Source organism: Gymnodraco acuticeps, unplaced genomic scaffold (genome assembly GCF_902827175.1).
Source record: "Gymnodraco acuticeps unplaced genomic scaffold, fGymAcu1.1, whole genome shotgun sequence".
NCBI classification, from domain to species: domain Eukaryota; kingdom Metazoa; phylum Chordata; class Actinopteri; order Perciformes; family Bathydraconidae; genus Gymnodraco; species Gymnodraco acuticeps.
The window spans coordinates 44327-60072 of NW_022992066.1; the positions used below are offsets into that span (position 1 = coordinate 44327).

A 15746-nucleotide genomic window follows, 5' to 3' on the forward strand; every position below is an offset into this window, starting at 1 on the left:
TGGCGACACACTTTACCTCACACTGACTATATACAGTACTGATTGTCCTTCCTCCTTATCTTCCAACCATTTGGACGCAGACTTGCATTTCCCCATAACGATGTTGTTTAACAACCGGCGTAAACGGAGCTTCGCGCTATCAAGCAGTGAGCGTGCGATGTCCTGTTCAGATGACGTCAAATCCAACGGGATGCCATCAATAAACTACACAGAATCACACTACACACCTACGCCATGATTACATTCAGGCAGACTGTAGAATACAACCTCTTTGGACACTTTATATACTTATTGAAAACAAGCTACAAAATGTAATACCTTGGGAAATGCCGTTTAATACTTTTTAATAGCCTTCATTTCCGCTAAATTGATTTATCAACTTTTAATACTTTTTAAGACCCCGAGGACCCCCTGAATAGAGAACAGAGAAAAGCAGGCTAACATGAAGCTTGTCTTTTCACTATAGCTTGTGAATTTCATGTGGGATCAAACAATAATGAAATACAACACAGGGAATGATTTGTTGATTATATTTTGTATGATGAATCTGAATCTTCAAAGTCTACTTAAAAGATTAAATAAATGGAGTAACAAGCACGTAAGATACTCCATTAAAGTACATGTAACTAGTATACTTAAGTACAGGCACGTGCACACATAGACATCAAAGTGGGCTTGAGGCCCTGCCCTTTTTCTTCCTCCAGAGAAAGTGCCCTTTTTTTATTTTTTAAATAAATGAATATATATCTGCAGCTGTTTGTGCACAGTTTCCCTTTCCAAAAATATATTGATTGAATACAAAATAAAAATATCAGGTCAGGAGATTAGACTGTGAAGTTCCTATGCTCCCCCTCTCTCTCTCCCCCCTCTCTCTCTCCCCCCTCTCCCCCTCTCTCTCCCTCTCCCCTTCTCTCTCTCCCTCTCTCTCTCCCTCCCTCCCTCCACGTCTCGCGCACAGCGGTGCGGACAGTCCCTTCAGACAGACAGGTAGCAGCACCTCCCACTTTACTGTTCCATGTTATGCCGGCTTTTCTTAGCTTGTCTGAAGGTGAGTGGTGATGAACAAATGACTAAACTGCCAGTGCCTCGAGTTTACAGCTAATTAGCCAAAAGACAAAAACAAATAGAGTTAACTAAGGTAGGCTACTAGCTAATGGATAAGTTAGCTCAAGGTTTAGCTAAGGCAATTTATCATGGGCATACAGGCTAATGTAGCCTACTGTAGGCTACTTAAAGGGAGACACTAAAGGTGAATACAGTAAAATGTTTATCTAATAACTTCATCACAATCGCCACATTGATATGCAAATTAGGCGTTAACTAGTACACTAGTAATAAAGTACTATTTTATCTCTTATCTTGATTAAAATGTGCTAATTTGCATGCAGTTACCAAGGCATTGCAGGTGAAAACAAACAAAAAAACATATCACCTCACAACTTCCCCAGATAGTTACTTACGTCAAGTCAGTATTTTCCCCTGAAAGGTTGTGTTTAAATGCAGATTATCTTTAAATCTATAGATAACTTCATAATTTTGATTGTTGGCTGCTCATTTAATAACTATTAATGTTATTAGTTTGTTGTCTGCTCTTGTGCTTAGTGAATATAGAAGACTATTGTCTCTGTGTTAGCTGATTATTAGAACTCTGTTGAGTATTAAACAATTGCGTGAGTGTGAGGCGATTAAAATAAATTGGTCAGTAAGTCAGAGATGTGCAACTATATTTAACTTTTTGTTTTACATTTTTTTTATAAATCATTATGGGAAGTGCCCTTTTTCTCACTTGAGCCCCCGCCCCCCAAAATGTCTGTGCACGTCCCTGCTTAAGTACAATCGTTGAGTAAGTGCACTTGATGTGCACCACTGCATTTAACAAGCTAGCCTGTAACCACACAATAAACTCTAATTTATGCTAGATCAATGAATGAAATCCCTCTCTATGGGCAAACTGATTACCCTGCAGCACCAGGGTCCCTTCACCCTATCGCTGATTTCAGAACAGAAGAGAAAAAGCTACAGGTTTTATATCTCTTCCACTTTATGCATCACAAAACCCTGCAGCCAAGGAGCCATCTCCTAATGTGAGCTGGCGTGCACCCAGCGGCAGGCAGTACACACACACACACACACGCACGCACGCGCGCACGCACACACACACGCACACACTGTGTCTATACTGTATACTGCTGTGATGCAACCACCACCACACCTACAGCTTCTACCAGAGGTTGTTCCTCTCCGCCCTGTGCATGCAGCAGCAGGCGGATACAGACCTGGGCTGACAGAAGCAGGCATTTAATGACAGTGTGAGTGTGTATCCGTGCGTGTGTGTGTGATGCCTCGTTTCTCCCGCATGTTTCCCACCTCGCATCTACGGAAAGGTTGTCAACGCATAATGTGCTGTGTGGGCTGTGAGGTGTTTGCACACAGGACTTATGGAAAGCCTCTTACGTGTGCTTGAAGCTGCGAGAAGGAAAACGAAAACACGCACGCACGCACACACACACACGCACACACACACACACACACACACACACACACACACACACACACACACACACACACGATAAAGCAGTGGAATAATACACGTCTACCCGGGATTGAATAGCAACATATTCCCGCTGTGACACCCAGCTGTGCGCCACCACCACCATCACCCCACACACACACACATCAACATGCAGCACACAGTCTCCCGCAGTCTCCTCCTCACACACACTCACTATGAGCGGGATGGTCCTGTCGTCCCGGTGCATCTCCAGCCGGCCGGGGACCCCCCCCCTTCGGCCCCCCATGGCCCCTGCCGCGCGTCACGGACGACGGCGACGACTGCGGCTTGTTGTCCTGCCACAGGTAATAGAACGTGCCCAGGATCCACGCGACGGTGAGAATGGCGATGGCGTTGGCCCGTATCCTGCGCATGGTGAGTCCATATGGAAGCGCTCCGGACTGGAGGCTCGGGTTCACGGAGGACCTTCCGCCGCCGAGATGCGCTGATTGTCGGACAGACTGCCTGCTCTCCTCCGTCTCTCTCTGACTCTCCTCCTCTCACTGAGTCAAGGTCCTAGCGCCGAGGCATATCATCCCTCTGCACACACACACACACACACACACACACACACACACACACACACACACACACACACACACACACACACACACACACACACACACACACACACACACACACACACACACACACACACACACACACACACACACACACACACACACACACACACACACACACACACACACACACACCACGCATATGCACACGCACTATAAACACGCACACACACGCGCACCATGGGCGGTTCTATAGGGAGGAAACAGGGGTCCTGTATCACTGAGCTTGGACACAGGTATTATCAGGTAAACGTACTGTGCAGAAAAATTACTCCTTCCACAGTGTCTATATATATTTTTAGAAACAGACATACGTAATGTATCTCTAGCATGAAATTGGAATGTGCAACAATACAATTAAAATAATATTAAAATAAAATAAGAGAATTATTTTATCCAGGGAGACAATTTAAGATACTTTGCTATCTATAAATTAACAATAAAATTAAAATAATGTATACATATATGTGCACATTGTGTATAATACAATATAAAACAGTAATAATAAAAAAGGGGACTATTTAGTCTGTAAAATTATAAAACATATTAAACTAAAACAACCTGTATGGCTTAAACCCACCAACATGTTCATTTCAGTGAAGTGACCCTTTCTCTCTCGTGCTGCTACCCCCGTCTGGTAGCCAGAACCACATCTGCAGCTTATTTATTATCCCGGCTATAAGAAGACTTATTATTCAGCCTATGCATTTTAATTATACATTTAACCGAGCCGCCTGCAGCTCACAGAGAATAAGAAGCAGCTGAACTGATCATGAAGAACAAGGAAGAAAAAACAGTCTTTGAACAGCAGCGGCATGAATATTCGAAGGAGATAATCCTGGATTTAAACAGGTGACCTGCTGCTTTGACTTATGCAGTGCAGGAATAATTCAGAGGCATTACACGGAAAGTTAGAATATATTAGACTGAGAGGAAACTTCTCTAAAAATCAGCTTTGAAAAGTCTGCAAAGAAATCAGACTGGAGCAAAAACACCCCCAGAGAGTATAGAGGGAAGGAGGCTGACATATTTTCATTTGATTGTGAAAAAATAATAAAAACGCCCCTCAGTATGAGCTCATGCAACCCCACCTACAGTATACTGAGTGTGTGTGTGTGTGTGTGTGTGTGTGTGTGTGTGTGTGTGTGTGTGTGTGTGTGTGTGTGTGTGTGTGTGTGTGTGTGTGTGTGTGTGTGTGTGTGTGTGTGTGTGTGTGTGTGTGTGTGTGTATGTGTGGTGATACAAGTTTTCTTTACTTGGTCACACATTCAGAATATCCCTTGAGTGAAAGTACAGAAAGTAGAAGTAGTTGTTCTGCCTATCACGTACAATGTGCTGGAGCGCCAGCCAATAAGAGCGTGAGTGTTACATAGTGATGTCACTATGTTCCTAAAGTAAACAAAGGGGTTCATTTGAGGCGTTTCTGACGGGGGGGGGGGGGTGCATGTACATTTGCCTTTGCAGACCATTTACATGCACTAAAACCTATAGAACACATGAAGTGAGCACCGCAGGGCCTATAAGGTTTTGGATCACTGTCAAATCTTTTTCTTTTTAATAAACTCCTTAGCTGCCTATATTTCACCTTCAAAATGAGATGAACGCAACTTCAGAGCAACAACAAATGCCCAGAGATGAAAACGATAAATGCATTTAAAGGTTTCTGGTTTTACATCATCAAACACATCTGTTGAAAATAACACAGGAGACACAGAACTTGGTGTTCACGTATAATTCTGGCTATCTTCAAGTGCTGGTCCAAACCTCCTAATGTAATTATAAATGCATGCGCTGTAGAAATTAGTGCTTCACAAATCAAATCTCAAAATGCTGCTGGTTTGAGATTAAATAAATCATTTTTTCTAATCTCATCCACACGGTCAGATGCATGCAACTGAAAGAGTGAAACACATCTCTCCTCTGTCCTCTCTCTCTGCAGCTCTTGGAGGTTAATCTCATTATGCATGTACTGTAGCCCCCCCCCCCATGTTTATAGAGAGGGAGGTCACAGGGTCACAGCCACATCTGGCTCAGGGCTGCAGATGTTCGTCTTCATCAGGTCGGACAGAGCTGCTCCTCTCGAGGCGCCGCTGTCAACATTATCTGTGGGAATACAAACGGAAACAGGAAATAATGCATTATGGCACATTTCCCCCTGAGAATATGAACCAAAACATTACAAAAAACACTCTATTGTGACTGTTATCTGTTATAATATGGACCACAAACAAAAAATAAAGCATTATGTCACTGTTTTCTGTTGGAATATGCTCCAAAACATAGTAAAATAACACATAAAATGGCACTGTGTCACTGTTATCTCTGGGATTATAACCCAAAACATTAAATAATGCACATGTGGTCACTTTTTTCTGTTAGAATATGAATCAAAACATCATGTAATGCACATTTTTAACATAAGCTATAGGAATATAAACCAAATCAATAAATAAAAACATGAAATAATATACATGTGGTCGTTGTTATATCTGGAAATCTGATTATAAACACAAAACAATACCCTTTGTAACAGTTTTCTCTGGACATGTGATCCAAAACATACAAAAAAGTGCACTGTCAATTTGATCACTGGGATTAAAACCCAAAACCTAAAATAGTTCACATGTTTTCACTGTTATCTCATTACGTCACGGATTTCTGTGAACATGTGATCCAAAACACGACAGCACTACCGCATATAACTGTTATCTCTGAGAATACAAACCAAATCATAAATTAGTAGAATCCGCATCTAAAGATAGCCTACGTTATTTCCCCCTGTGCAATTCCAGTCTCACATCTCAGAGCGCATCGTCATTAACAAATACCGGAAACAGACCGAAAACATTTTTAAGAAATAAAATAATACTTTATTCCGAGTGTGCTTGCTTTTCTCTTTGGAAGTCATCACATAACGGCATTGTAATACACGGTTCGGCTGCATTAAATATTACATATCTGCCGTAGTTCTGTATTTATAGAGCCCTGATGAGAAGACTTCTAGACAAACATGAGGAACTGAAAACGTGACGTGGATCATAAATATATCGGCCATTAAACAACATCTTACATTTATTTTCACACAATACGTCTCCTTGCAGTATCAACACTAATTCGGCTGACTTTTATATTTGATCCAATTGGTAGATAGGCTGTATTTACACCATAAAGGTGCACAGCTGATATAAAGGGACACCTAGTGGTTAAAGCATGTTATTAAATTTCATTATTTTTATTATTAGATATTAATAGGATCCCTATAAAGTATATTCATTACTCGTTATTCTCTACTAATAGTTAATTAAAGACTGTATATAATGACTATTTTGCACATCCCTTTCAAGATTTCAAGATGTTCTAAGGTTTATTGACATATCATATAGGCCTACACAACTATGGTGTAGTTATGCATTGAATGAAAAACTTGGGTCGCAGGTTCCTCAATAGTGCATTACAAGACATCTATCAATATCTGTGCATACCTCCAGCAATGTTAACTATGTTGAAGCACTTATTTTAACTGATATTATACATAATGTATTATACTCTTATAAGATGTATGTAGATATTTCATCTCCGGCCTTGTCAGGTATTGAACAATCAATAAATAAAGAACACAGAATTGTTGAATATAAAACACAGAATTTGTGTGATTATACTAAATGATTTACAAATAAACACCACTGCATATTTAACTGTTACACATGCTGATGTAATGCAAATGTTCCAACTTGGGATCAATAAAGTATATCTTATCTTAAGCTGATCGATGGCTACTGCCATATTTGCAAAATGTGCCTCTGAACCTTAACAAGTGCATGTTTCAGGCTTATCAATTCATGTAATGTAATGTAATGTTATCAATTAACAACAGGGGTCACAAACATAAGACCAGCTGTTAAATAAAGCTCTTCTGACCTTAGCTGGCATGTGTGTATATATATATTAATGCTACCCATTATGGGCACAAGCAATTTTCACCCATTTATTAATTATATGTTTTAAATGTGAGTATTTCCTATCCCCTAAACCTCCAGGGATGTACACAGTTTAATACTGGCAACTTCTTATTATGGGAAATACGAAAACGTCTTTTAAAACTACAACTCCCAGTAGAGACGTGCCATAGATAGAGAACATGTTGCGAAACAGAATAGCCGGCATGTGTAGTTCTGGGGACGGGGTGGGGGAGGGGGGGACGCGGTGGACCCGTTCAAATCCAGTTTTGGACAGTCTGCCGTGGTTCCATCCCATTTCAAGTGCTGTTCGAGGCTCGGGGTAACCCTAGGAGCACACTCTCCAATCACAGAGCTTGAGGACTATCACGGGGTTTGTCAAACAGAGCACATGGTGTAGTCCAAACGATAGCTGGGGATTCTGGGTAGTGTAGTGTCTTCTGCCATCCTTTACTCCGAAAAAACATTTGTTTCTCCGAATCGAAGGGGAAAAATACAAAAGCATTGCACACAATTTAAACCAATCAATGTTGTGTAATTAACAAGGATAATCTGGTGTTTTTTAGTCGATGAGTAGTGCAGATATCACTGTAAAATCAATCGACAGTAAGGGGAATACTTACTTCCGGGTGTACAATTCTCCGTTATCCAATGAGAATGGACGCTCACATTGCCTTTAAGGGCAGTCAACACAAACGAATGCCGTGCTTCCATGAGCGTCCATAGAAGCATATGGACATCCCGGAAAGCTGAAAATGGACGCTAAGGCCCCCCCCCCCCCCCTTGCGTTGAAAATGGACGCTAAGCCCCCCCCTCCTTGCGTTGGAAAAAGCCGACACAGGGGACTTGACATAACGTCAATATAGGCCGACCTGGGAGTGAGGATGTGTTGTCCAAACAAAGAATTTCACTTGTAAATATTTGGTGTGTGCGTGTTAGGGTCAGGTGAGTTACAGTATGTGTGTGTGTGTGTGTGTGTGTGTGTGTGTGTGTGTGTGTGTGTGTGTGTGTGTGTGTGTGTGTGTGTGTGTGTGTGTGTGTGTGTGTGTGTGTGTGTGTGTTTGTGTGGTTTAAAGCAGGACACACTTGAGGCCGGTGTTTGAGGATATCTCTATGTGTCCTGCAGCTCCACCCGTCTGAGACAAACACATCTTTGTTCCAGCAGACGTCACTTGGAAAGAAGCTGTATCTGCAGACTGACAGCCCTGATTAGGAAAACCGTCAGACTTATTTAGGGGTGGTGATGTCGGTGGTGATGATGTCGGTGGTGATGATGTTGGTGGTGCCGCAACTTAAAGAGCGGAGAAAAACAGCTGCTGTGGTGCGGAAACCTCCATCTGTTGGGGTTGGTTTGTTTGGTTGTCTTACATGAACTGGCTTCACTGGTGGAAATGATTCCTGCAGGACTGAGCTCAGAGACAAGAAGTAACCACTCAGAGATGTGCAAAGACACAAGGAAGAACTACAGAGAGATGCTAAATGACCGCTAATGCTAATGCGTGAAGAAACACAGCTGGTAGTGGTGTGGTTGCATTTCGATTTTGTGCGATATTTCTTCACTCTTTCTTGCTGGCAAAAGTACAAGTAAAAGTACAAGAGGATAACAGATCATAATTTGTTTTAATCCATTTGATAAAGCCCTAACTAAAAACGTGATATCCACTCCGCTAAACTCCTCATTTCATTTCATTTGGGTTCAAACGTTAAAACAGATTTGGAGTTTGACCCTCATCCATTTGTTGCATCTAATTTCCTCTTAATCACACTTTCCCTGATCACTTTCCCTGATCACTTTCCCTGATCACTGTCACGAGACTAAACCTGAGGTTGGTTGTGACCGGAGAACAATCACACATCTGTTTCTGTCGATGGTGTTTTGAAGACATATCACTTCAGTTCCCCGTCATACGAGCAAGCTGCTAACATATCCAGAATATAGTGTATAGTTGGACTGATGGATCATTGCTACTCTGCTCTGCTTCTACACGTTGCATCCAATGGGTAAAACACGATATATGGAAACATACCTCATGTAACCTCATTAAAATAACCATCCTCACAGCTGTGTGTTTCCCCCTGCTTTAAAACGTTTCAGACATTGAATCTGCTTAAAGTGTACAATTTATGATGAAGAAGGAACCATACAAATACAGGTTTTAAAGCGCAGGGAGTTCTTCGTCCTAAAAATAATAGATGGGGAAACCTGTGAGCTTTAGAGTCACACCAGGACACAGGAGCAGAAGGATTCCTACATGTGTGTGTGTGTGTGTGTGTGTGTGTGTGTTATGCAAACATTGACTGTAGGAGAGTACACACACACACACACACACACACACACACACACACACACACACACACACACACACACACACACACACACACAAACACACGACTGTACACGCAGAGCTCGATGATCACTGGTTACAGCTGCGAGGTGATTGGCTGAGTTTCCACTATTATCATAGAGGAATTCCTTACAGGCTTACAGGGGAGGAGAAAGTGTGTGCTGTGTGTGTTTCTTCTCATGTTATTTGAAGATGTGTGCAAACATCCAGACTGAGACCTCTGTGTGCCTTTGTTTTCGGCGTTCCTGAAGGCAAGATAAGTGCCGTTTCTGTGTGTGTGTATTTTGTGTGGTGTGTGTTTGTTTTGGCATGGTCGTCTGAAATGCCAGCAGTGTTTCTAGGCGGAACTAAAAAGTCTCCGAAAACGCGCGCGCACACACACACACGATATTGCCATCATTTTGAATTCATTATCAGACTTCTATATGTAGCTTTTATAAAAAGGACTTTCAGATTGAGTCAATTGATCAAAGTGGAGGAAAGCTTCTTTTTTGGCGTTTTCCTTCTCCTGTAGTGTGTTATAGGTGTTAGTGCATGTCAATGGTCTGCAGAGGCTAACATCCCAAAGTTGGAATGCTTGTTGTCGACCAACATACATGTAAACTCATTCATTTTAATGTAATATTAGGGGTGTCGGATGCGTTTTATTCTGCCATTTTCTCGGTTTTTTCTTTACAATAAAACATCATTTTGCGCAAAAAACTTGATCCAGTAACTAATTAAAGCTGTTGAATACTTGTAGTTAAAGGTCCCAGGTTCCAGGTCATGGTCATTTCTACTGATCGATTCATAATTCTATTATTGAGGTCTACTAGAATATATTTACATTGTTCAATGTTCCAAACTCACATTGGTATTCTCATTCAGCATTTCTGTATAGTAGCCAGGGGCGGTTCTAGGGGGGGGGGGGGGCAGGGGGCCAGTGCCCCCTAAGACTGGCCTCTGACCCCCCTGTGGCCCCCCTAAAAATGAAAAGTGAAAAAAAAGTAACGAGTAACAAGTTACTTTTCTTTAAAAATAATAACAATAAAAATACAAGTGTTTGTGTTGTTCTGTGGCACAGTAAGAGAAAAGAAAACTCCCCATCATTGTAGCATAATGGAAACATTAACATTATGGATAGATTACCGGCCCTCAAGCGAGTACTGCAAGACATAGCCCAAGAACGCAATAGTGAGAGATCTATTGAGGCACGTGGTCTGCTGGCACAGTTGGATCTAGAATTCATTGTGCATCTTGTAACACTCCGTAAGGTGTTTGCAGAAACAACATTTCTCTCTGACATGTTACAGTCTTCATCCCTTGACCTTTCAAAGGCTGTGGATTTAGTTGGATCTTAGTTCAGACATTGAATGACTTCAGGCAGGAGTCATTTTTTGATAACTTGTGGGATGAAATGTTGAACATTTCTGAGCAATGTGATACTGCAATACAGCCAGCAGCAAAACGACAAAAACGACTGAGCTCTAAACTTGCTGAAAGCTTCGTACTGACTACTGTTGGACAGAGAGAGACAGAACAAGATAAACACGGGTTTCGTACAGCCTTTTTCTACCCTGTCATTGATCAGATGCTCAATGAGCTTAATAGATGGTTTTCAAACACAAACTGTGACATGATGAATAGCATCCAAGCTCTTAACCCCAAAAGTGATGCATTTCTGAAGGAGACAACTCTGTTTTCATTTGCTCAGTTGTATGATGCAAATATTGAGGACTTGGGGCATGAGCTACATCAGTTCAGCAGAATTTTAGATAGGAAAATAAAGACTGGGATGCAGAGACCTGATAGTACAGTGGAGCTTGTTCAGTTCATTGAGCCTTATAAAGAAGTGTTTTTTGAGCTCTTCAGACTCTGCAAAATAGCAGTCGCAATCCCAGTCAGTTCTGCTTCCTGTGAGCGTAGTTTTTCTACATTGAAGCTGGTCAAAACTTTTCTCAGATCCACCATAACTGATTGATTTGACATGACTGAGCAATCTGGGTCTGCTTAGTATTGAGTCAAGGAGGTCAAAGGCTTTGAATCTTGACTTATTTGTTGATCGGTTTGCCAAAAATCACAAAGACCGCAGGATTTTGTTGCTGTAATGTGACATTTTGGGAAGGAAACTACAGCCTGGGATGCAGACACCCTTATGTAAAGTAGAGATGTAACTGTTCATTGCCATTATTTTTATATGTAAATCTGTGTGTTTTCCAGATATCACTGTTTTATGTTTATTAGAAATGTGACAGAATAGACGAAACTGATTAGTGCAACAGGTGTGCATTCTGTATTCAGTCTTCATGTTTGTTAAATAGCCTACGTGTCTGTGCTTATGGGAAATAATACATCTGAAATCTATGTTTTCTATCTATATCCATGTATTTTATTTCATTTAAAGTCAACATTTAAGATTTGTAGACTTTTACATTAAATCCTTTTCTGTGGATTTAAAAATGTATATTTTCTGGTACTCTTGTTGCGTAAACTTGTTGATCGGTTTGCCAAAAACCGCAGGATTTTGTTGCTGTAATGTGAGATTTTGGGAAGGAAACAACAGCCTGGGATGCAGACACCCTTATGTAAAGTAGAGATGTAACTGTTCATTGCCTTTATTTTTATATAAATATGATATGGTGTTAGTGCAAAAATTGTACTATAACTTAACAGTAATAACTATAAGATCTATCTGAAATAAATAAGTGTACTGAAAGAAATACTGTATTGCATTGTTTTCTTATGCCCAATTACTTCATACTGTCTAGTTCTCTTTTTCGTCCTGCATTTATTGTGCCCCCCTCAGAAAATAACTGGCCCCCCAGTGAAATTGGTCTAGAACCGCCACTGATAGTAGCTATGTGTATTCACTCTGTCCTAAACGGCTTGTTGGAGCTCCTGCGTCCCCTCCCCTCCCCTCCCCGGGAGCCCAGTGGTCGTCTTCGAGACAGCGAGATACAGCCTGAACACACACCCGCAGCCTGGCTGGGAGTTTGTGTGTGTGCCCAGGCTGAGTTCCGCTGTGTCTCTCTGTCTCACCGACCCCACACCAGTGAGCCAGCTCAGTGTCCCGCTCCTCGCAGCAGCGAGCCTCGCAACGTCCCGCCGAGTGATTGATTGATTGAAAAGTTTATTAACAGTTTGTATATTGGGTACAGTACAGTACAGCTCAAAACATACAATTGTTAAGGGGATGCAGACCAGAGAAAGACTTTCGTCTTGTTTACATCAGGGTCCCCCAGTGTGTGTGTGTGAGGAAGTCCGCGGATTGGTCCAAATGTAACGGCTCCACGGACGTTACGTTACGTCACTATACCCGAAATACGTTACTATACCCAAGAAGTAAACAATGGAAAAAGAGAAATGTCCAACGAGGCGTTCTGGGGCAGCACAGACAGGTCTTTTGTGTGTTAAGAGTTTTACTCGCTACAGGGTGTACTTTGAGGGGTTGTGACTCTGCAGACAGTTTACATGCAGAAAAACCTTCATAACACAAGGAGACGGGTGATAACAAGAAAAGCACGACATGGGACCTTTACGATAAAAGTGTAATATTTCCCTTCCCTCAAATGAGTAGATGTGCACAAACATGAGTGGAAATCTTTCTTTATTTCTGGTTAAAGCCACACACAGACGCTCTCAGTCTTTATACAGTATACACACAGCGGGATAAATACTCCCACTGAATAAACATGAGATTATTTCAGGAACAGTCGTAGCGAGGAAGTGTGCAAACTTTTAAAGAGAAGAAGAGAAGAAGAAGAGGAGGAGGGTGTTTTCAAGCAGCAGGAGACGAAGGTAATGCTACAACTTGTGGGGAAAACGTGCGTGATTCAGCGGTTAAAAGTAAAACACATTTAATTCATGAAAATCAACTGAAAACACTTTCATTTTAATTACTCGTGACCTGGGAGACTCCTGCGTCTCGCGTTCAGACGGTAAAGAGACACTTTTTATAATTGTATTGCCTTTAAAAACACAGATTCACTTTCAGGTTATTTTTTCATACACTCGTGTGATTTGACAATAAATAAAACACACGTCTCGTTAAAGTGCTGTACGTAACTTTGAGAACCGTCTCACAGCCGGACTATGTAACTTTTAGAAGATGTAACACAATATTATTATTCATTAAGCCTCGATGAATCTCTATTTGTGCTACTCTAACAACGCTGCAAGTCGTCATTATTGTAATTATTTTTGACTAAATCCATCGTTTAGTAGTGTGTGAATATTAAAGAAAAAATACATGTGTGTTCCATCAAAGTGATCTCTTGATTTTATGCGATCAAGTCACCCAAATATATTCAATGTAGGCTAATGTCAAATTTGAGATGTGAAACCCATGAACTTTGTCCTGTTGTCGTCTATAGCCCAAATCATCTTAATTTACTGTCAGTGAAGGTTTTAAAAAGCGGTAAAATGTCAACTTTTAAGAAGCTGGAAGACGGGAATTTGGGCTTTTTTGATAATAAAAAGACAGAGGATTCATTGATTATCAAAATGGATGCCGTCTTATTTTGTGACGGTTGATTAAATTGTGATGTTTCAGTGATAGCTACTCGATTGACTTGATTGTTCAAAACATAGCCCCGCTTTAAAGGAGTTTAACTTCATAAACATTCAATGTCTTGGAAACACAAAATGGTGTATTATTAAATATTTGGGAATCTAGATATTAAAGTCGTCATATTGAGTATTTTTTGAGTAAGTACTTCTCAAATCTCAGTGTTTCAGAGGTTTTCTTCAATAACTAAGACTTAATATTCTAAGAGAGTATTTGAAAGATATTTTGAATTCACAACAAGTTTTTTTTCTGGTGAATTATTGATATAATTATTGATATTTGTGTCCGTAATATGACCCTCATGTTTTATTTCTTCTAGCTACAATAACAGTAATACGTACATGAAAAAGACACATGTGAATACTTAAAAAAAGGCCTTAAAGAGACGATGATGAAGGACAGAAATCATCAACAAGGAGGTTTTTTCGGCCACATTTATGACTATGAGAATATTCTAAATATTTTCTTGAATTTACTTCTTTAAACTCAGAGTATTTTAGAGTTGTTCCTCACACATGTATGTCTTTAAAGTCTCAGAGAATATGTTTTAAAATCTTGTTTATTTAATCTCAGACAATATTCAACTTTTTCTCTGATCAATTATTATTATTTTGTTCCAGTAGTATGACCGTTACATACCTTATAAAGCAGACACAGGAACACTTACAAAAGCTTGACAGAGATGAAGGTGAATGACTGTAAGAACATCGCTGTGAATGATGTTAGTTGTAGAAGTCGCCTCAAATGTTTCAATTAAAACCAGTAACGTGAGACGGACGCCGTGTTGTCAGTGTCGACACATGCTAACACGCATCATGTGAGTACAATCTTCAGTCACAGAAAGGCCTTGAAAGTGAACTCCTGCAGAGCGAGGCACGCACAGCGTCACAGGAGGAGGAGGTCAAACTCAAAGAAAACAACGAGCCTCGTCTTCCTCTCGGCGTCTGTCAAAAGCCATGAGAAGTGAGTCTCTTCTAGCGCTTCATGCTTTTTAAATGTCAGCCTGTGATTGTCCGGCACATTCCTCGTGTTCCTTCATGCAAGGAGCCTGTGATCCAGGAGGAGGTCTTGCTCTGAGGGTAAAGAAACGTCTGCATCCTGAAACCTCCTCCAAAACATCCACACAGCAGGACAGGAGCTTGTTTATTAGTAAACAGTTGTTGTTGTTGTTGTTGTTGTGTTGGTGTTACTGCTCGGTGGGACACACGGTGCGGTCTTTGCAGCAGAAGTAATGCACCACCACGCCGTTTGGATACCTGGCAAACGCACTGCAGAGAGGAAGAGATCGTTAGAGAAAGGGCTTTATGTTGATGCAAAACAGCAGATAGAGAAGCTTTCAGCAACACTTAGAAGAGGGAAGCAGCTCAGCGTCAAACTGAAACTGTAGAGACGAAGAAATCTTAATTAAGAGAGGAGATTTTAAATGAAGAATACTGTTATTATTAGGGAGGGGTACCGAATTATTAAAGACCGTGGTGCCGTTAAGCTCCGACGTTATCGGTCTTTTTATCGGTACTGGAGACATTTAAAACACATGTCATATGTATTATTGCTACACAAACATTATATTGCAGTTTTAGTTTCGCCAACTCCGTTTCTAATTCGCAAAAAGACTGAAAAATGCGTCTATGATTATTTTTAGTATTTTTGATCTTTCCAATCCAGACGAGAGATCTCTCTCCGCCTGCCTGCGAGGGGGCGGGGCAGTTTACACACACACAGCTGCTACATGCAGCAACACACACACACGGAGGAGATGGCGGAGAG

At 41.0% G+C, this 15746-nt stretch overlaps 1 protein-coding gene across 1 annotated transcript in view; it reads right to left on the reverse strand.

The window, feature by feature from the left end:
- Window positions 1–3064, reverse strand: part of galnt16 (UDP-N-acetyl-alpha-D-galactosamine:polypeptide N-acetylgalactosaminyltransferase 16) — a gene marked incomplete at its 3' end in the record, with an annotated part of 44545 nt that extends 41481 nt beyond the window's left edge. Inside the window, 2 exon segments of the mRNA XM_034202271.1 lie at window positions 2727–2786; window positions 2788–3064. Of these exon segments, the coding sequence (XP_034058162.1) occupies window positions 2727–2786; window positions 2788–2925 (198 nt within the window).
- Between the last annotated feature and the right edge of the window lie 12682 nt (window positions 3065–15746).